This window comes from Schistocerca gregaria, unplaced genomic scaffold (assembly GCF_023897955.1).
Source record: "Schistocerca gregaria isolate iqSchGreg1 unplaced genomic scaffold, iqSchGreg1.2 ptg000333l, whole genome shotgun sequence".
In the NCBI taxonomy this organism is placed as follows: domain Eukaryota; kingdom Metazoa; phylum Arthropoda; class Insecta; order Orthoptera; family Acrididae; genus Schistocerca; species Schistocerca gregaria.
The window spans coordinates 8,994,418-9,016,468 of record NW_026061799.1 but is presented as its reverse complement, the minus strand read 5'-3'; the positions used below and the strand labels follow the sequence as shown (position 1 = coordinate 9,016,468).

The window sequence follows — 22,051 nt, the reverse complement described above, 5'->3', positions numbered from 1 at the left end:
AATTAATTAAGGAATAAAGTTAATTAGCTTAGGAAAAGCATATGTTTTGAAAACATAAAATTAGAAGTTTAACTCTTCTATTAACTTTTCTCAAAAAATTTCACTAAACAAATGAGATAAATAAAATCTTTAAACCAACAAAGAAAATAAAAAAATTCAAAGATAAAGGTAAAAAACTTTTTCAAGCTAAGTACATTAATTTATCATAACGGAACCGTGGTAATGTTCCACGAACCCAAATAAAACCAAAAGATATAATAGCAAGCTTAATAAAAAATATAAAAGAATAAAAACCATGCCCACAAAAATTAAAGCCAATAACATTCTTATGAAGACAATCCTAGTATATTCAGCTAAAGAAATTAAAGTAAAACCACCCGCACCATACTCAATATTAAATCCTGAAACTAACTCAGATTCCCCTTCAGCAAAATCAAAAGGAGTACGATTAGTTTCAGCTAAGCAAGAAGCAAAACAAGCTAAAGCTAAAGGAAAAGAAATAATAATAAATCAACAATAAAGCTGATAGTTTATAAAATCAAACATATTAAAACTACGAATTAAAATAATTAAAGACAATAAAATTAAAGCTAAACTAACTTCATAAGAAATTGTTTGAGCAACAGAACGAAGAGAACCTAATAATGAATAATTTGAATTAGAAGATCAACCAGCAATTATAACAGTATAAACACCTAATCTAGTACAACATAAAAAAAATAAAAATCCATAAGAAAAAGAACACATATAAGTTAAATAAGGAAAAATTACTCAAACGGCTAAAGAAATCATTAAATTAAAAACAGGGGAAAAATAATAAAGTAGGTAATTAGATATAATAGGAATTGGCTGCTCCTTACAAATTAACTTAATAGCATCTCTAAATGGCTGAGGAATTCCAACAAAACCTACCTTATTTGGACCCTTTCGAATCTGAATATAACCTAAAACCTTACACTCTATAAAGTTAAAAGGCAACACTAATTAAAACACAAATAACCAATAAAAGAAAATTCAAAATAAGTATAAATAAATCATAAAGTATCAATACTATTTGTAGAAAAAATCTACATAAATGAATTCTAAATTCAACACATTAATCTGTCAAAATAGTAAATAAATTAATATTAATCAATATAACAAAAAATATTTTAACCATATGGTCCTTTCGTACTAATATGGATTAACAATCTTAGGATAGAAACCGACCTGGCTCACGCCGGTCTCAACTCAGATCATGTAAGAATTTAAAGGTCGAACAGACCTAATCATTGGGCTCCTGCACCCAAAATTTTTCTTAATCCAACATCGAGGTCGCAATCTGCTTTGTCGATATGAGCTCTCAAAAACAATTACGCTGTTATCCCTAAGGTAACTTAATCTTATGATCATAAATTATGGATCAAAATAACAAACATAAATAAATGATATAATAATGAAGAGTTTATCTATTCTTCATGTCACCCCAACAAAACATCATCATTAAATATAGAAAGACAAACAAAAAACTATATAAAAGTAAAATGTCAAGCTCTATAGGGTCTTCTCGTCCTAAAGAAGAATTTAAGCCTTTTGACTCAAAAGTTAAATTCAAAAATTTATTAAGAGACAGTTGATTTCTCGTCAAGCCATTCATTCCAGCCACTAATTAAGAGACTAATGATTATGCTACCTTTGCACGGTCAAAATACCGCGGCTCTTTAAAAATACGCTCAGTGAGCAGGCCAGACCTCAAAATATAAACAAGAGGACATGTTTTTGATAAACAGGCGGAAATCAATTTTGCCTAGTTCCTTATAATAAGTTCACAAGGTAAAAATTTCATACAAATAAATATACTAATTCTATCATTATTACAAAAATTTTAAAATTAAATTAATAATCTTAATAAAAAACCTAAAATATTTATAAAATCAAAATAAAAAATAATGAACTAAAACGTAATCTTAAAGATAGCTGGTTTAAAGCTTACTATTATATTTCTATAAAATAAATTATAGGTTATTAACTTCAAAGCTTATCCCTTAAAGAATAAATAAGTTAATATTTTTACTTAAAAAATTAAATAAAAACAAATAACTTTAAAAAATTAAATTTTTTCTTAAGAAACTAGATATCTTGGGAAACGATTAACATCTCATTTCTATAAATAATTTAATAATAATTATGATACATTAACTATAAATTATTTATAAATCAACCCAAATCGAGACAAGTAAAATAAATACTAAAATTTTGATAAACCCTGATACAAAAGGTACAATAAATAAAATATACTTAAAAAATTTTTAAATAATATTTCATAAAACACTTACATTACCAATAAACTATAATTTAAAAAATCAATTCTATAAAATATACTAAGACAAAAATACAATAAAATTATTTATATTAAATAATTAAATAAACAAAAAATAAATATAATAAAATAAATAATCAAGATATCCTGATTTGCACAGAAAAATTTTCAGTGTAAATGAAACACTTTACTAATAAGTTATATCTTGAAACTCTTCCTAGATACACTTTCCAGTACATCTACTATGTTACGACTTATCTCATCTAAATTGAAGCTACTTTAAAATAAAATAGAATAATCAATAATGAGAGCGACGGGCGATGAGTACACATCTCAGAGCCAATATCAGTTAAATTAAATAAATTAAATTACTATCAAATCCACCTTCATTAACAGTATTTCACTATCAAATCCGTTATAAACAAAAATCTATTGTAACCCACCTCCTCTTAACTATAAGCTGCACCTTGACCTGAAATATTTTATAATTATAAATCTTGAGAATTATAACTCTAAAAAGATTCTCTGATAACGGAGATATACAAACAAATAAATTAAGTAGAGTAAATCGTGTATTATCAATCATGGGGTAGGTTCCTCTGAATGGAATGAGATACCACCAGATTCTTTGGGTTATAAGACCTTAACTAATAGTACCCTGGTAAATATAATTAACATTTAAAATAATAGGGTATCTAATCCTAGTTTATTATTTAAATTTCACAGATTCATAAAAAGGGCCACAAATAAATTTTAACATTTCACCTTACAAATTTATATTTCAACCCTAAGAATATAAACAACTGTTTTAACCAATAATATTCACTTGTATCAATCGTATAACCGCGGCTGCTGGCACGAATTATGCCGATACTAAATCAATTGCTAAATCCAAAATCACTTGATAATTAATTATAATATTTTATATTTAAATTAATAATTTTATTTATTATATCCAATTATAATAATATTAAATACTAAATTACATATTATTATATATATTATATTATAATAAACTATTTTAAGCTAAAAACATAAGTAGCTATAATCCTAGGTAAATAATTGCATTAAAATAATCAATTGATAATGGTAAGATGAACTTATAATACTTTAATTTCAATTAAATGTAATATATTAATATAAATTATTTATTATATATATATATAAAAAAATAAAATGTGCAGGATAAATTAATCCTAATTAAACAAAATAATACATAAAAGAATTTCAAAAAAAAACTTTCGATTTATATATTAAATAAATGAAGTGCCTGATTAAAGGGTTACCTTGATAGGGTAAATAAAGTAAATAAAATTATCTTCATTAAAATTACATAAGATAGAATTAAACTACCTCCTTTAGTATCAAAAACTAACGTGCATCATACACCTTAATGTAAAAAGGTAAGCTAAACAAGCTAATGGGTTCATACCCCATTTATAGAGGTATCAATCCTCTCCTTTTTAATGACCAACAACTCTACAAAACTTCTCTTCCTATCAACATTAATGATAGGAACGATCCTGTCCAATTCATCAAATTCCTGATTTAGGGTTTGAATAGGACTTGAGATCAACTTACTTTCATTTATTCCGCTCCTAACAAGAAATAAAAATTTAATAATAAATGAATCATCAATTAAATATTTTATTGTCCAAGCAATAGCATCGACAATATTATTATTTTCAATTTTGCTGATTCAAATAAAATATCCCATGGGATGGGAAACAGAATTAATCCCATCAATAATAATTAGATCTAGACTATTATTAAAGATTGGAGCTGCACCTTTCCATTTCTGATTTCCAGAAGTTATAGGAGCATCAAGATGAAATAATTGTTCAACATTAATAACATGACAAAAAATCGCCCCAATAATGGTCTTATCTTATTGTATTCAATTAAGAACTTTTATTTGAACAATTATTATCTTAAGAATTATTATTGGGGCAATAGGAGGTTTAAATCAAACATCCTTACGACAACTTTTAGCATATTCATCAATCAGACATCTAGGTTGAATAATTAGATCATTAACAGTCAGAGAAAACATCTGAGAACTATACTTCATTATTTACTCACTATTAAGGTTAATTATAGTTTTATTATTTAAGCAAATAAATTTATTTTTCATAAATCAAATTTATTCAGCCAGAAATATGAAAACCGAAATTAAATTCATAATATTCTTATCTTTATTATCTTTAGGTGGACTACCACCATTCCTTGGATTCTTACCAAAATGAATTGTAATACAATCATTAATAGAAAACAATATAACAACTATTATAACTATTATAGTTGTATTAACTACAATTACACTCTACTACTATATACGTATTAGATTCTCAGCTCTAATTATATCATACACAGAAAATTCGTGATCTATAAAGATAAAGTCCCAAAAATCAAGAATCATTCTTCCTATAACAGTAATAATTTCAACAATAGGATTGATTTCAACATCAACCTTAATTTCATTATACTAAGGACTTAAGTTAATCAAACTAATAACATTCAAAGTTATAATTAAAAGAATAATCTTTTAGGCCTTAGTAAAATTTTACACCTCTAGAATTGCAGTCTAGAATCATAATTGAATATAAGACCTAAATATGATAAGAGAGAAAACATCTCATAAGTAGATTTACAGTCTACCACCTAAAATTCAGCCATCTTACCGCAAAAATGATTATTCTCAACAAACCATAAGGACATTGGTACTTTATACTTCATATTTGGAGCATGAGCAGGAATAGTAGGAACATCAATAAGAATACTTATTCGTGCTGAACTTGGCCAACCCGGATCTCTAATTGGGGATGACCAGATTTATAATGTTATTATTACAGCTCACGCATTCGTAATAATTTTCTTTATATTAATACCTATTACAATTGGTGGATTTGGTAATTGACTTGTTCCACTAATAATTGGTGCACCAGATATAGCATTTCCACGAATAAATAATATAAGTTTTTGATTACTACCACCTTCACTAACCCTTCTTCTTACATCTTCTATAGTAGATAATGGTGCTGGTACAGGATGAACAGTTTACCCTCCTCTAGCAGGAGCTATTGCACACGGGGGTGCATCTGTAGATCTAGCTATTTTTTCACTGCACTTAGCAGGTGTATCATCTATTCTTGGTGCAGTGAATTTCATTACAACAGCAATTAATATACGATCAGAAAGTATAACTTTAGATCAAACACCTTTATTTGTATGATCTGTAGCTATTACAGCATTACTTCTCCTTCTTTCACTTCCAGTTTTAGCAGGAGCTATTACTATATTATTAACAGATCGAAATTTAAATACATCATTCTTTGACCCTCTAGCTATTTTTTCACTGCACTTAGCAGGTGTATCATCTATTCTTGGTGCAGTGAATTTCATTACAACAGCAATTAATATACGATCAGAAAGTATAACTTTAGATCAAACACCTTTATTTGTATGATCTGTAGCTATTACAGCATTACTTCTCCTTCTTTCACTTCCAGTTTTAGCAGGAGCTATTACTATATTATTAACAGATCGAAATTTAAATACATCATTCTTTGACCCTGCAGGAGGGGGTGACCCAATTCTATATCAACATCTATTTTGATTCTTTGGACACCCAGAAGTTTATATTTTAATTCTACCGGGGTTCGGAATTATTTCACATATTGTATGTCAAGAAAGAGGAAAAATTGAATCATTTGGAACATTAGGTATAATTTATGCTATACTATCAATTGGACTAATAGGATTTATTGTATGAGCACATCATATATTTACAGTAGGAATGGATGTTGACACACGAGCATATTTTACATCAGCAACAATAATTATTGCTGTACCTACAGGAATTAAGGTATTTAGATGATTAGCTACATTATATGGAACTAAATTCAAGTTCAATCCACCATTATTATGAGCTCTAGGATTTATTTTCCTATTTACAATTGTTGGATTAACAGGATTAGTATTAGCAAATTCATCACTTGATATTGTATTACATGATACATATTATGTAGTAGCCCACTTTCATTATGTATTATCTATAGGAGCAGTATTTGCAATTATAGGAGGTGTCATTCAATGATATCCACTATTTACAGGATTAACTATAAATAATACATGATTAAAAATCCAATTTACAATTATATTCATTGGAGTAAATTTAACATTCTTTCCTCAACACTTCCTAGGATTAGCAGGAATACCTCGACGATACTCTGACTACCCAGACGCATATACATCATGAAACGTAGTATCAAGAATTGGGTCTACAATTTCTATTGTAGGAATCATTATATTCATTGTAATTATATGAGAAAGAATGATTACAAACCGAGCAATTATATTTAGAGCTAACATAAGAAGATCAACAGAATGACTACAAAATAACCCTCCTGCAGAACATAGTTACTCAGAATTACCATTAATCTCTAGATTCTAATATGGCAGATTAGTGCAGTAGATTTAAGCTCTACAAATAAAGGTTTGACCTTTTATTAGAAAATATTTATTAATGGCAACATGATCAAATTTATCTCTTCAAGATGGAGCTTCACCATTAATGGAGCAATTATCATTCTTTCATGATCATACTATGGTCGTATTATTATTAATTACAGTAATTGTAGGTTATGCCCTAAGTTATATATTATTTATTGCCTATACTAACCGTAATATACTTCATGGACATTTAATTGCAACAATCTGAACAGCTTTACCAGCAATTACATTAATTTTTATTGCCCTTCCATCATTACGACTATTATATTTACTTGATGATTCAGTAGATGCAATAATTACAATTAAAACCATTGGGCGACAATGATATTGAAGATATGAATATTCAGACTTCATAGACGTAGAATTTGACACTTATATAACACCAGAACAAGACCTAGAAAATGATGGATTCCGACTACTAGATGTAGATAACCGAACAATCCTACCAATAAATACAGAAGTACGAGTATTAACAAGAGCATCAGATCTTCTTCACTCATGAGCAGTTCCTGCATTAGGGGTTAAAATTGATGCAACGCCAGGTCGGTTAAAGCAAGGAACATTCACAATAAATCGACCTGGATTATTCTTTGGACAATGCTCAGAAATCTGTGGAGCAAACCACAGATTTATACCAATTGTAATTGAAAGAACTTCAGTAAATTTATTTATTAAGTGATTATCTAAGATAATTTAAGGAGTTAGTTAAAATAAATAACATTAGAGTGTTAATCTAAAGTAACTAAAAAAAATTAGTACACCTTGAAATTTATCAGATGACTGAAAGTAAGTAATGGTCTCTTAAACCAAATAATAGTAAATTAACGACTACTTCTGATGGGGAAATTATATCCAAATCCCTCGAATATCCCCTCTTATATGATTCTCACTATTCATTATATTTTCAGCTACATTAATCTTGTTTAATCAAATAAACTTCTTCTCATTTAAACCTAACCTTATTAAAAGAGCAGAAAAAGGAACAATTGAAATAAAAAACTTAAATTGAAAATGATAACAAATCTATTCTCAACATTTGACCCATCAACTAACATCTTTAATTTATCATTAAATTGAACTAGAACATTTCTAGGACTATTATTAATCCCATCACTATTTTGACTTACACCATCACGAATTAACATTATCTGAAATAAACTAAATTTAACCTTACATATTGAATTTAAAACACTTCTTGGACCAAAATCATTTAATGGAACAACATTCATTTTCATCTCAATTTTTATTATAATATTATTTAACAATTTCATAGGATTATTCCCTTATATTTTTACTAGAACAAGACATTTAGCATTAACATTTGCAATTGCCCTACCTATATGGCTAAGATTTATATTATTTGGATGAATTAACCATACTAATCATATATTTACACACCTTGTACCACAAGGTACACCGCCTGCATTAATATCATTTATAGTACTAATTGAAACAATTAGTAATGTTATTCGACCAGGTACATTAGCAGTACGGTTGGCAGCAAATATAATTGCAGGACACTTATTATTAACCTTATTAGGAAACACAGGACCATCTATAGCAATAAACTTAATCTCATTACTAATTATTGGACAAATACTTCTATTAATTCTAGAATCAGCAGTAGCAATAATTCAAGCCTATGTTTTCTCAATTCTAAGAACTCTATATTCTAGAGAAGTATATTAAACCTATGTTAACAACTCACTCAAACCACCCATTCCACTTAGTAGACTATAGACCTTGACCATTAACAGGAGCAATTGGAGCAATAGTCCTAGTATCAGGACTAGCAAAATGATTCCACCTATTTAATATTAACTTATTCATAATTGGATTTGGAATTACCCTACTAACTATAATTCAATGATGACGAGATGTAGTACGAGAAGGAACATATCAAGGATTACATACAGCATTTGTATCAATTGGATGACGATGAGGAATAATTTTATTTATTGCATCAGAGGTATTATTTTTCGTTTCTTTTTTTTGAGCATTCTTTAGAAGAAGATTAGCACCAACAATTGAACTAGGAATACTATGACCTCCAATAGGAATTCAACCCTTTAACCCTATACAAATTCCATTACTTAATACAGCTATTCTTTTAGCATCAGGAGTAACAGTAACATGAGCACATCATAGTTTAATGGAATCTAATCATACTCAAGCACTACAAGGATTATTCTTCACAGTGTTATTAGGACTATACTTTACAATACTTCAAGCATATGAATATTGAGAAGCACCTTTTACCATTGCAGATGCAGTTTATGGATCAACATTCTTTGTTGAAACAGGATTCCATGGTTTACACGTAATTATTGGAACAATCTTTTTATCAACATGTCTACTTCGACACTCAATAAATCAATTTTCACCAAGACATCACTTTGGATTTGAAGCAGCAGCATGATACTGACACTTCGTAGACGTAGTATGATTATTCTTATATATTTTCTATTTATTGATGAGGTAGATAATTGTTTTTCTAGTATAAATAGTACATTTGACTTCCAATCAGAAAGCTTGGTATAAATCAAGAAAAACAATTCTAATTCTATCAACAAGAGTTTTCATTAGATTTATTATTCCAATAATTGTTATAATCCTGGCAACAACACTATCAAAAAAATTAATTAATGATTGAGAAAAAAGATCACCATTTGAATGTGGGTTTGATCCAAAAAGATCAGCACGAATACCATTCTCAATACGATTCTTCCTAATCGCAGTAATCTTTTTAATTTTTGATGTAGAAATTGCACTAATTCTACCAATTGTAATTATTTTTAAAACTTCAGACATTATAATCTGAACAGTATCAACAATATTTTTTATTCTAGTTCTATTAGGAGGACTATACCATGAATGAAACCAAGGAGCATTACAATGAGCAGAATAAAGGGTTGTAGTTAAATATAACATTTGGGTTGCATTCAAAAAGTATTGATATTATCAATCAACCTTAAATAGAATAAGAAGCGAAATATTGCAGTCAGTTTCGACCTGGAAGATTGGTATGTACTACCCTTATTCTTATTAATTGAAGCCAAAAAGAGGCGTATTACTGTTAATAATATAATTGAACTATAATAGTTCCAATTAAGGAAATGTAAAGCCAATATGAAAGCTGCTAACTTTTTATATTAGCGGTTAAACTCCGTTAACATTTCTAAAATTTATATAGTTTAAATAAAACATTACATTTTCACTGTAAAAATAATATATCTATATTTATAAATACTTAAAAGTAAAAATACTTCCTTAGCATCTTCAGTGTCACGCTCTAATTATAAGCTATTTAAGTAAACGAAAAACAATATTACCAAAATAAATATTCAAAAAATAAAAGTTAAAAGATAAATCTTGAAATTAGAATCATATCAACCTTGAATATAACCAATTAAATAAATAAATAATCTATATAAACCTTGACCACCAAGTAATTCACCTCAACCATAATCAAATGACTTAGATGAATAATAACCTATTTTTAAAGGAATATATCTAATAAACTTAGTTGAAAGAAAAGGTATAAATCATATAGAACCAGCAAATCTAACAAAAGAAAGTATACTTAAAGAAAATAAATTATGAGAAAAATCAAAATTAGAAATAAGATAACCTAAATAAGCACCTAAAATAACAACTGTAATAGTTAAAAACTTTAAATAATAAGGTAAAGCAATCACATGAGGAATAGGAAAAATTAATCAAGATAAAAGACTACCACCAAAAACAGCAACAAACAATAGACCAATTATTCCAAATGAAATATAATAACCCTTATCATCAAAAGAAAATCTAGAATAAAAATTATTATCACCAGATATTGAATAATAAAACAAACGAAAAGAATAAGAAGCAGTTAAACCAGTAGAAAAAAAATAAAGAAAAAAAATTAAACAATTAATTCATCTTAAACAAACCATCTCAAGAATTAAATCCTTTGAATAAAATCCCGCTAAAAAAGGTATTCCACACAAAGATAAACTAGAAACATTAAAACAAACTGAAGTTAAAGGTATGAAATTAACAATTGATCCTATAAAACGAATATCCTGAGAATCCTTCAAATTATGAATTATTGAACCTGCACATATAAATAATAATGCCTTAAATAAAGCATGAGCCAATAAATGAAAAAATGCAAGCTTTGGATAACCTATAGCCAAAATTCTTATTATTAAACCAAGTTATCTTAAAGTAGAAAGAGCAATAATCTTCTTTAAATCAAACTCAAAATTAGCGCCCAATCCAGCCATAAATATAGTTATACAACCAATTAAAAGTAAAAATCAACCACAATTATAAGTATCCAATATTGGTCTAAAACGAATTAATAAATAAACACCAGCAGTAACAAGAGTAGAAGAATGAACTAAAGCAGAAACAGGAGTAGGAGCTGCTATAGCAGCAGGAAGTCATGAAGAGAAAGGAATCTGAGCTCTCTTAGTTATAGCTGCTAAAACAATTAATATAGTAATGAGCTTTATTTCAAAAGAATCAGAAATAAAATCATAATAATAAATATAATTTCAACCACCAAAATTTAACATTCATGCAATAGAAATTAAAATAGCAACATCACCAATACGATTAGAAAGTGCAGTTAATATACCAGCACTATAAGATTTTACATTTTGATAATAAATAACTAAACAATAAGAAACTAAACCTAAACCATCTCAACCTAATAAAATTCTAATTAAATTAGGACTAATAATTAAAAAACCTATAGAAAGAATAAATATTAAAACAATAATAATAAAACGATTTATATTCTTTTCACCAGATATATAATCCTCTCTATAATAAATAACCAAAGAAGAAATATATATAACAAAAGATATAAAAATAAGAGATATTCAATCCAAAATTAAAGTTATTACAACTATAGAACCATTTAAATTGAAAAGCTCTCACTCAACAAAAACTCTATAATCAATTATTAAATAATAAATACCTAAAATAAAAATTATAGTTCTCGAAATAAACAAAGAAAAAAAACTCAAAGAACAAATAGAAAATAAATTCATGGCCTAAGATGAAAAACTTCATATCATTGATTCCACAAAACAATATTTTTAATTAAAATACTTAAGCAAACTAAACAAAGTAATATTCACCCTTTAAACAGAGAATATTTAAAGGCAATCAATGTAAAAGTAAAAGATGATATTCACGAAAATAACCAAGAGAACAAGTATAAACACCAGAATAATAATTCCCATGCTGAGAATAAGAATATATATACAAAGTATAAACAGCTCTAAAACAAGATAAAAAAATCAAAGCAAAGAATCTAAAAGAAGATCAAGATATAATTCTATTTAATAATCTAATTTCACCTACCAAATTTAAAGAAGGAGGAGCAGCCATATTTGATGATCTTAAAAGAAATCATCATAAAGCCATTCTTGGCATCATCATTAAATATAGAAAGACAAACAAAAACTATATAAAAGTAAAATGTCAAGCTCTATAGGGTCTTCTCGTCCTAAAGAAGAATTTAAGCCTTTTGACTCAAAAGTTAAATTCAAAAATTTATTAAGAGACAGTTGATTTCTCGTCAAGCCATTCATTCCAGCCACTAATTAAGAGACTAATGATTATGCTACCTTTGCACGGTCAAAATACCGCGGCTCTTTAAAAATACGCTCAGTGAGCAGGCCAGACCTCAAAATATAAACAAGAGGACATGTTTTTGATAAACAGGCGGAAATCAATTTTGCCTAGTTCCTTATAATAAGTTCACAAGGTAAAAATTTCATACAAATAAATATACTAATTCTATCATTATTACAAAAATTTTAAAATTAAAATAATAATCTTAATAAAAAACCTAAAATATTTATAAAATCAAAATAAAAAATAATGAACTAAAACGTAATCTTAAAGATAGCTGGTTTAAAGCTTACTATTAAATTTCTATAAAATAAATTATAGGTTATTAACTTCAAAGCTTATCCCTTAAAGAATAAATAAGTTAATATTTTTACTTAAAAAATTAAATAAAAACAAATAACTTTAAAAAATTAAATTTTTTCTTAAGAAACTAGATATCTTGGGAAACGATTAACATCTCATTTCTATAAATAATTTAATAATAATTATGATACATTAACTATAAATTATTTATAAATCAACCCAAATCGAGACAAGTAAAATAAATACTAAAATTTTGATAAACCCTGATACAAAAGGTACAATAAATAAAATCTACTTAAAAAAATTAAAATAATATTTCATAAAACACTTACATTACCAATAAACTATAATTTAAAAATCAATTCTATAAAATATACTAAGACAAAAATACAATAAAATTATTTAAATTAAATAATTAAATAAACAAAAAATAAATATAATAAAATAAATAATCAAGATATCCTGATTTGCACAGAAAAATTTTCAGTGTAAATGAAACACTTTACTAATAAGTTATATCTTGAAACTCTTCCTAGATACACTTTCCAGTACATCTACTATGTTACGACTTATCTCATCTAAATTGAAGCTACTTTAAAATAAAATAGAATAATCAATAATGAGAGCGACGGGCGATGTGTACACATCTCAGAGCCAATATCAGTTAAATTAAATAAATTAAATTCCTATCAAATCCACCTTCATTAACAGTATTTCACTATCAAATCAGTTATAAACAAAAATCTATTGTAACCCACCTCCTCTTAACTATAAGCTGCACCTTGACCTGAAATATTTTATAATTATAAATCTTGAGAATTATAACTCTAAAAAGATTCTCTGATAACGGAGATATACAAACAAATAAAAGAAGTAGAGTAAATCGTGTATTATAAATCATGGGGTAGGTTCCTCTGAATGGAATGAGATACCGCCAAATTCTTTGGGTTTAAAGACCTTAACTAATAGTACCCTGGTAAATATAATTAACATTTAAAATAATAGGGTATCTAATCCTAGTTTATTATTCAAATTTCACAGATTCATAAAAAGGGCCACAAATAAATTTTAACATTTCACCTTACAAATTTATATTTCAACCCTAATAATATAATCAACTGTTTTAACCAATTTATATTTCAACCCTAATAATATAAACAACTGTTTTAACCAATCTTGTATCAATCGTATAACCGCGGCTGCTGGCACGAATTATGCCGATACTAAATCAATTGCTAAATCCAAAATCACTTGATAATTAAATCAAATTACTCAAAAAGAACATTTAGTCTAACTAAACTTACATATAATACAAAGAAAAAGTGAATAAACAAGCAAGAATAAAACTTTTAAAAATAAAAAATAAGAAAATTTTAAATCTATTAATTCAGGAAAAAATAAAAGATTCAAATATTCTAGAAAAAAAAAGAAAAAAACCACAAACATTAACAAAAAAAAAAGAAACGCCCCTATGTATGACCACAACAACTTCTCTATTATATATAATTAAAGATTAATATGGAACATGTATAGCAATAAATGTATTATATTCTTTCTTATTTAATCTTTCTTTTCACTAATAAATAAATAAAGATTAAGTAATATAATAAATATATTTTATACAATTATGTAATTTAATATAATATGTTATTAATATGAATTCTTTTTTTATATTAAGTTAACTTTCATATATATTAGGTAATAATCTAATTATAGATAATTTACATAATTATATTATTATAATTAATATAATTATTTATATTAATTATAATATATATAAATTTATAGTTAATGTATCATAATTATTATTAAATTATTTATAGAAATGAGATGTTAATCGTTTCCCAAGATATCTAGTTTCTTAAGAAAAAATTTAATTTTTTAAAGTTATTTGTTTTTATTTAATTTTTTAAGTAAAAATATTAACTTATTTATTCTTTAAGGGATAAGCTTTGAAGTTAATAACCTATAATTTATTTTATAGAAATTTAATAGTAAGCTTTAAACCAGCTATCTTTAAGATTTCGTTTTAGTTCATTATTTTTTATTTTGATTTTATAAATATTTTAGGTTTTTTATTAAGATTATTAATTAAATTTTAAAATTTTTGTAATAATGATAGAATTAGTATATTTATTTGTATGAAATTTTTACCTTGTGAACTTATTATAAGGAACTAGGCAAAATTGATTTCCGCCTGTTTATCAAAAACATGTCCTCTTGTTTATATTTTGAGGTCTGGCCTGCTCACTGAGCGTATTTTTAAAGAGCCGCGGTATTTTGACCGTGCAAAGGTAGCATAATCATTAGTCTCTTAATTAGTGGCTGGAATGAATGGCTTGACGAGAAATCAACTGTCTCTTAATAAATTTTAGAATTTAACTTTTGAGTCAAAAGGCTTAAATTCTTCTTTAGGACGCGAAGACCCTATAGAGCTTGACATTTTACTTTTATATAGTTTTTTGTTTGTCTTTCTATATTTAATGATGATGTTTTGTTGGGGTGACATGAAGAATAGATAAACTCTTCATTATTATATCATTTATTTATGTTTGTTATTTTGATCCATAATTTATGATCATAAGATTAAGTTACCTTAGGGATAACAGCGTAATTGTTTTTGAGAGCTCATATCGACAAAGCAGATTGCGACCTCGATGTTGGATTAAGAAAAATTTTGGGTGCAGGAGCCCAATGATTAGGTCTGTTCGACCTTTAAATTCTTACATGATCTGAGTTCAGACCGGCGTGAGCCAGGTCGGTTTCTATCCTAAGATTGTTAATCCATATTAGTACGAAAGGACCATATGGTTAAAATATTTTTTGTTATATTGATTAATATTAATTTATGTACTATTTTTACAGATTAATGTGTTGAATTTAGAATTCATTTATGTAGATTTTTTCTACAAATAGTATTGATACTTTATGATTTATTTATATTTATTTTGAATTTTCTTTTATTGGTTATTTGTGTTTTAATTAGTGTTGCCTTTTTAACTTTATTAGAGCGTAAGGTTTTAGGTTATATTCAGATTCGAAAGGGTCCAAATAAGGTAGGTTTTGTTGGAATTCCTCAGCCATTTAGAGATGCTATTAAGTTAATTTGTAAGTAGCAGCCAATTCCTATTATATCTAATTACCTACTTTATTATTTTTCCCCTGTTTTTAATTTAATGATTTCTTTAGCCGTTTGAGTAATTTTTCCTTATTTAACTTATATGTGTTCTTTTTCTTATGGATTTTTATTTTTTTTATGTTGTACTAGATTAGGTGTTTATACTGTTATAATTGCTGGTTGATCTTCTAATTCAAATTATTCATTATTAGGTTCTCTTCGTTCTGTTGCTCAAACAATTTCTTATGAAGTTAGTTTAGCTTTAATTTTATTGTCTTTAATTATTTTAATTGGTAGTTTTAATATGTTTGATTTTATAAACTATCAGCTTTATTGTTGATTTATTATTATTTCTTTTCCTTTAGCTTTAGCTTGTTTTGCTACTTGCTTAGCTGAAAGTAATCGTACTCCTTTTGATTTTGCTGAAGGGGAATCTGAGTTAGTTTCAGGACTTAATATTGAGTATGGTGCGGGTGGTTTTACTTTAATTTTTTTAGCTGAATATACTAGAATTGTCTTCATAAGAATGTTATTGGCTTTAATTTTTTTGGGCGGTGATTTTTATTCTTTTATATTTTATATTAAGCTTGCTATTATATCTTTTGGTTTTATTTGGGTTCGTGGAACATTACCACGGTTCCGTTATAATAAATTAATGTACTTAGCTTGAAAAAGTTTTTTACCTTTATCTTTGAATTTTTTTATTTTCTTTGTTGGTTTAAAGATTTTATTTATCTCATTTGTTTAGTGAAATTTTTTGAGAAAAGTTAATAGAAGAGTTAAACTTCTAATTTTATGTTTTCAAAACATATGCTTTTCCTAAGCAAATTAACTTTATTCCTTAATTAATTTATCTCATGCGTTTGCGACATGGACATTAATTAAGAAATATGTGAAGTAAATAATTGTTAAGATTTGACCTGTTATAATATAAGGTTCTTCAACAGGTCGTTTACCAATTCACGTTAGTAAGCATACAACAACTACTATAATTCAGAATAAAATTTGATTAATAGGGTAAAATTGAATGCCTCGGAATGGTGTTTTATTATAAAATGGTAAAATTTTTAAGATTCTAATTGATAAAAATAATGCAATAACACCTCCTAACTTATTAGGGATAGATCGTAGAATTGCATATGCAAATAGGAAATATCATTCTGGTTGAATGTGAACTGGTGTTACTAATGGGTTGGCAGGTACAAAGTTATCTGGACCTCCTAATAGGTAAGGATTAATTAAACATAGTATAATTAATAATGATGTTATTATTACAAATGTAATAGAATCCTTAAAGGTAAAGTATGGATGGAATGGAATTTTTTCAATATCTCCATTTAGTCCAAGAGGATTATTAGATCCTGTTTGGTGAAGAAAAAATAAATGAATTGCTGCTATAGCAGCAACAATAAATGGTAATACAAAATGGAATGTGAAGAATCGATTTAATGTTGCATTATCAACAGCGAATCCTCCTCATACTCATTGGACTAAATCTGTTCCTAAGTATGGGATTGCTGATAATAAATTAGTAATTACTGTTGCACCTCAAAAAGATATTTGGCCTCAGGGTAAGACATATCCTATAAATGCAGTTGCTATAACTAAAAATAAAATCACTGTACCAATTATTCAGGTATGTATATATATATAAGATCCATAGTAAATTCCCCGTCCTACATGTAAGTAAATACAAATAAAAATATTTATTCTTTCTATAGGTTTTTTAATTATTAGTCCTAATTTAATTAGAATTTTATTAGGTTGAGATGGTTTAGGTTTAGTTTCTTATTGTTTAGTTATTTATTATAAAAATGTAAAATCTTATATTGCTGGTATATTAACTGCACTTTCTAATCGTATTGGTGATGTTGCTATTTTAATTTCTATTGCATGAATGTTAAATTTTGGTGGTTGAAATTATATTTATTATTATGATTTTATTTCTAATTCTTTTGAAATAAAGCACATTACTATATTAATTGTTTTAGCAGCTATAACTAAGAGAGCTCAGATTCCTTTCTCTTCATGACTTCCTGCTGCTATAGCAGCTCCTACTCCTGTTTCTGCTTTAGTTCATTCTTCTACTCTTGTTACTGCTGGTGTTTATTTATTAATTCGTTTTAGACCAATATTGGATACTTATAATTGTGGTTGATTTTTACTTTTAATTGGTTGTATAACTATATTTATGGCTGGATTGGGCGCTAATTTTGAGTTTGATTTAAAGAAGATTATTGCTCTTTCTACTTTAAGACAACTTGGTTTAATAATAAGAATTTTGGCTATAGGTTATCCAAAGCTTGCATTTTTTCATTTATTGGCTCATGCTTTATTTAAGGCATTATTATTTATATGTGCAGGTTCAATAATTCATAATTTGAAGGATTCTCAGGATATTCGTTTTATAGGATCAATTGTTAATTTCATACCTTTAACTTCAGTTTGTTTTAATGTTTCTAGTTTATCTTTGTGTGGAATACCTTTTTTAGCGGGATTTTATTCAAAGGATTTAATTCTTGAGATGGTTTGTTTAAGATGAATTAATTGTTTAATTTTTTTTCTTTATTTTTTTCTACTGGTTTAACTGCTTCTTATTCTTTTCGTTTGTTTTATTATTCAATATCTGGTGATAATAATTTTTATTCTAGATTTTCTTTTGATGATAAGGGTTATTATATTTCATTTGGAATAATTGGTCTATTGTTTGTTGCTGTTTTTGGTGGTAGTCTTTTATCTTGATTAATTTTTCCTATTCCTCATGTGATTGCTTTACCTTATTATTTAAAGTTTTTAACTATTACAGTTGTTATTTTAGGTGCTTATTTAGGTTATCTTATTTCTAATTTTGATTTTTCTCATAATTTATTTTCTTTAAGTATACTTTCTTTTGTTAGATTTGCTGGTTCTATATGATTTATACCTTTTCTTTCAACTAAGTTTATTAGATATATTCCTTTAAAAATAGGTTATTATTCATCTAAGTCATTTGATTATGGTTGAGGTGAATTACTTGGTGGTCAAGGTTTATATAGATTATTTATTTATTTAATTGGTTATATTCAAGGTTGATATGATTCTAATTTCAAGATTTATCTTTTAACTTTTATTTTTTGAATATTTATTTTGGTAATATTGTTTTTCGTTTACTTAAATAGCTTATAATTAGAGCGTGACACTGAAGGTGTTAAGGAAGTATTTTTACTTTTAAGTATTTATAAATATAGATATATTAATTTTACAGTGAAAATGTAATGTTTTATTTAAACTATATAAATGTTAGAAATGTTAACGGAGTTTAACCGCTAATATAAAAAGTTAGCAGCTTTCATATTGGCTTTACATTTCCTTAATTGGAACTATTATAGTTCAATTATATTATTAACAGTAATACGCCTCTTTTTGGCTTCAATTAATAAGAATAAGGGTAGTACATACCAATCTTCCAGGTCGAAACTGACTGCAATATTTCAGTTCTTATTCTATTTAAGGTTGATTGATAATATCAATACTTTTTGAATGCAACCCAAATGTTATATTTAACTACAACCCTTTATTCTGCTCATTGTAATGCTCCTTGGTTTCATTCATGGTATAGTCCTCCTAATAGAACTAGAATAAAAAATATTGTTGATACTGTTCAGATTATAATGTCTGAAGTTTTAAAAATAATTACAATTGGTAGAATTAGTGCAATTTCTACATCAAAAAATAAAAAGATTACTGCGATTAGGAAGAATCGTATTGAGAATGGTATTCGTGCTGATCTTTTTGGATCAAACCCACATTCAAATGGTGATCTTTTTTCTCGATCATTAATTAATTTTTTTGATAGTGTTGTTGCCAGGATTATAACAATTATTGGAATAATAAATCTAATGAAAACTCTTGTTGATAGAATTAGAATTGTTCTTCTTGATTTATATCAAGCTTTCTGATTGGAAGTCAAATGTACTATTTATACTAGAAAAACAATTATCTACCTCATAATAAATAGAGATATATAAGAATAATCATACTACGTCTACGAAGTGTCAGTATCATGCTGCTGCTTCAAATCCAAAGTGATGTCTTGGTGAAAATTGATTTATTGAGTGTCGAAATAGACATGTTGATAAAAAGATTGTTCCAATAATTACGTGTAAACCATGGAATCCTGTTGCAACAAAGAATGTTGATCCATAAACTGCATCTGCAATGCTAAAAGGTGCTTCTCAATATTCATATGCTTGAAGTATTGTAAAGTATAGTCCTAATAACACTGTGAAGAATAATCCTTGTAGTGCTTGAGTATGATTAGATTCCATTAAACTATGATGTGCTCATGTTACTGTTACTCCTGATGCTAAAAGAATAGCTGTATTAAGTAATGGAATTTGTATAGGGTTAAAGGGTTGAATTCCTATTGGAGGTCATAGTATTCCTAGTTCAATTGTTGGTGCTAATCTTCTTCTAAAGAATGCTCAAAAAAAAGAAACGAAAAATAATACCTCTGATGCAATAAATAAAATTATTCCTCATCGTAATCCAATTGATACAAATCCTGTATGTAATCCTTGATATGTTCCTTCTCGTACTACATCTCGTCATCATTGAATTATAGTTAGTAGGGTAATTCCAAATCCAATTATGAATAAGTTAATATTAAATAGGTGGAATCATTTTGCTAGTCCTGATACTAGGACTATTGCTCCAATTGCTCCTGTTAATGGTCAAGGTCTATAGTCTACTAAGAGGAATGGGTGGTTTGAGTGAGTTGTTAACATGGGTTTAATATACTTCTCTAGAATATAGAGTTCTTAGAATTGAGAAAACATAGGCTTGAATTATTGCTACTGCTGATTCTAGAATTAATAGAGGTATTTGTCCAATAATTAGTAATGAGATTAAGTTTATTGCTATAGATGGTCCTGTGTTTCCTAATAAGGTTAATAATAAGTGTCCTGCAATTATATTTGCTGCCAACCGTACTGCTAATGTACCTGGTCGAATAACATTACTAATTGTTTCAATTAGTACTATAAATGATATTAATGCAGGCGGTGTACCTTGTGGTACAAGGTGTGTAAATATATGATTAGTATGGTTAATTCATCCAAATAATATAAATCTTAGCCATATAGGTAGGGCAATTGCAAATGTTAATGCTAAATGTCTTGTTCTAGTAAAAATATAAGGGAATAATCCTATGAAATTGTTAAATAATATTATAATAAAAATTGAGATGAAAATGAATGTTGTTCCATTAAATGATTTTGGTCCAAGAAGTGTTTTAAATTCATTATGTAAGGTTAAATTTAGTTTATTTCAGATAATGTTAATTCGTGATGGTGTAAGTCAAAATAGTGATGGGATTAATAATAGTCCTAGAAATGTTCTAGTTCAATTTAGTGATAAATTAAAGATGTTAGTTGATGGGTCAAATGTTGAGAATAGATTTGTTATCATTTTCAATTTAAGTTTTTTATTTCAATTGTTCCTTTTTCTGCTCTTTTAATAAGGTTAGGTTTAAATGAGAAGAAGTTTATTTGATTAAACAAGATTAATGTAGCTGAAAATATAATGAATAGTGAGAATCATATAAGAGGGGATATTTGAGGGATTTGGATATAATTTCCCCATCAGAAGTAGTCGTTAATTTACTATGATTTGGTTTAAGAGACCATTACTTACTTTCAGTCAGTATCATGCTGCTGCTTCAAATCCAAAGTGATGTCTTGGTGAAAATTGATTTATTGAGTGTCGAAATAGACATGTTGATAAAAAGATTGTTCCAATAATTACGTGTAAACCATGGAATCCTGTTGCAACAAAGAACGTTGATTCATAAACTGCATGTGCAATGCTAAAAGGTGCTTCTCAATATTCATATGCTTGAAGTATTGTAAAGTATAGTCCTAATAACACTGTGAAGAATAATCCTTGTAGTGCTTGAGTATGATTAGATTCCATTAAACTATGATGTGCTCATGTTACTGTTACTCCTGATGCTAAAAGAATAGCTGTATTAAGTAATGGAATTTGTATAGGGTTAAAGGGTTGAATTCCTATTGGAGGTCATAGTATTCCTAGTTCAATTGTTGGTGCTAATCTTCTTCTAAAGAATGCTCAAAAAAAAGAAACGAAAAATAATACCTCTGATGCAATAAATAAAATTATTCCTCAACGTAATCCAATTGATACAA

The 22,051-nt window shown here is 27.0% G+C and overlaps 1 protein-coding gene and 1 pseudogene across 1 annotated transcript; one reads left to right on the top strand and one right to left on the bottom strand.

Annotated features, from left to right (window-relative positions):
• Positions 1–10,107: 10,107 nt before the first annotated feature.
• On the bottom strand, positions 10,108–11,856 carry LOC126306402 (NADH-ubiquinone oxidoreductase chain 5-like; annotated as a pseudogene).
• A 5,828-nt stretch (positions 11,857–17,684) lies between these two features.
• On the top strand, positions 17,685–18,435 carry LOC126306415 (NADH-ubiquinone oxidoreductase chain 5-like). The gene has a single exon (XM_049992051.1). The coding sequence runs from the start codon at positions 18,058–18,060 to the stop codon at positions 18,406–18,408; it is 351 nt and encodes a 116-aa protein (XP_049848008.1). The 5' UTR covers positions 17,685–18,057; the 3' UTR covers positions 18,409–18,435.
• Positions 18,436–22,051: the final 3,616 nt, after the last annotated feature.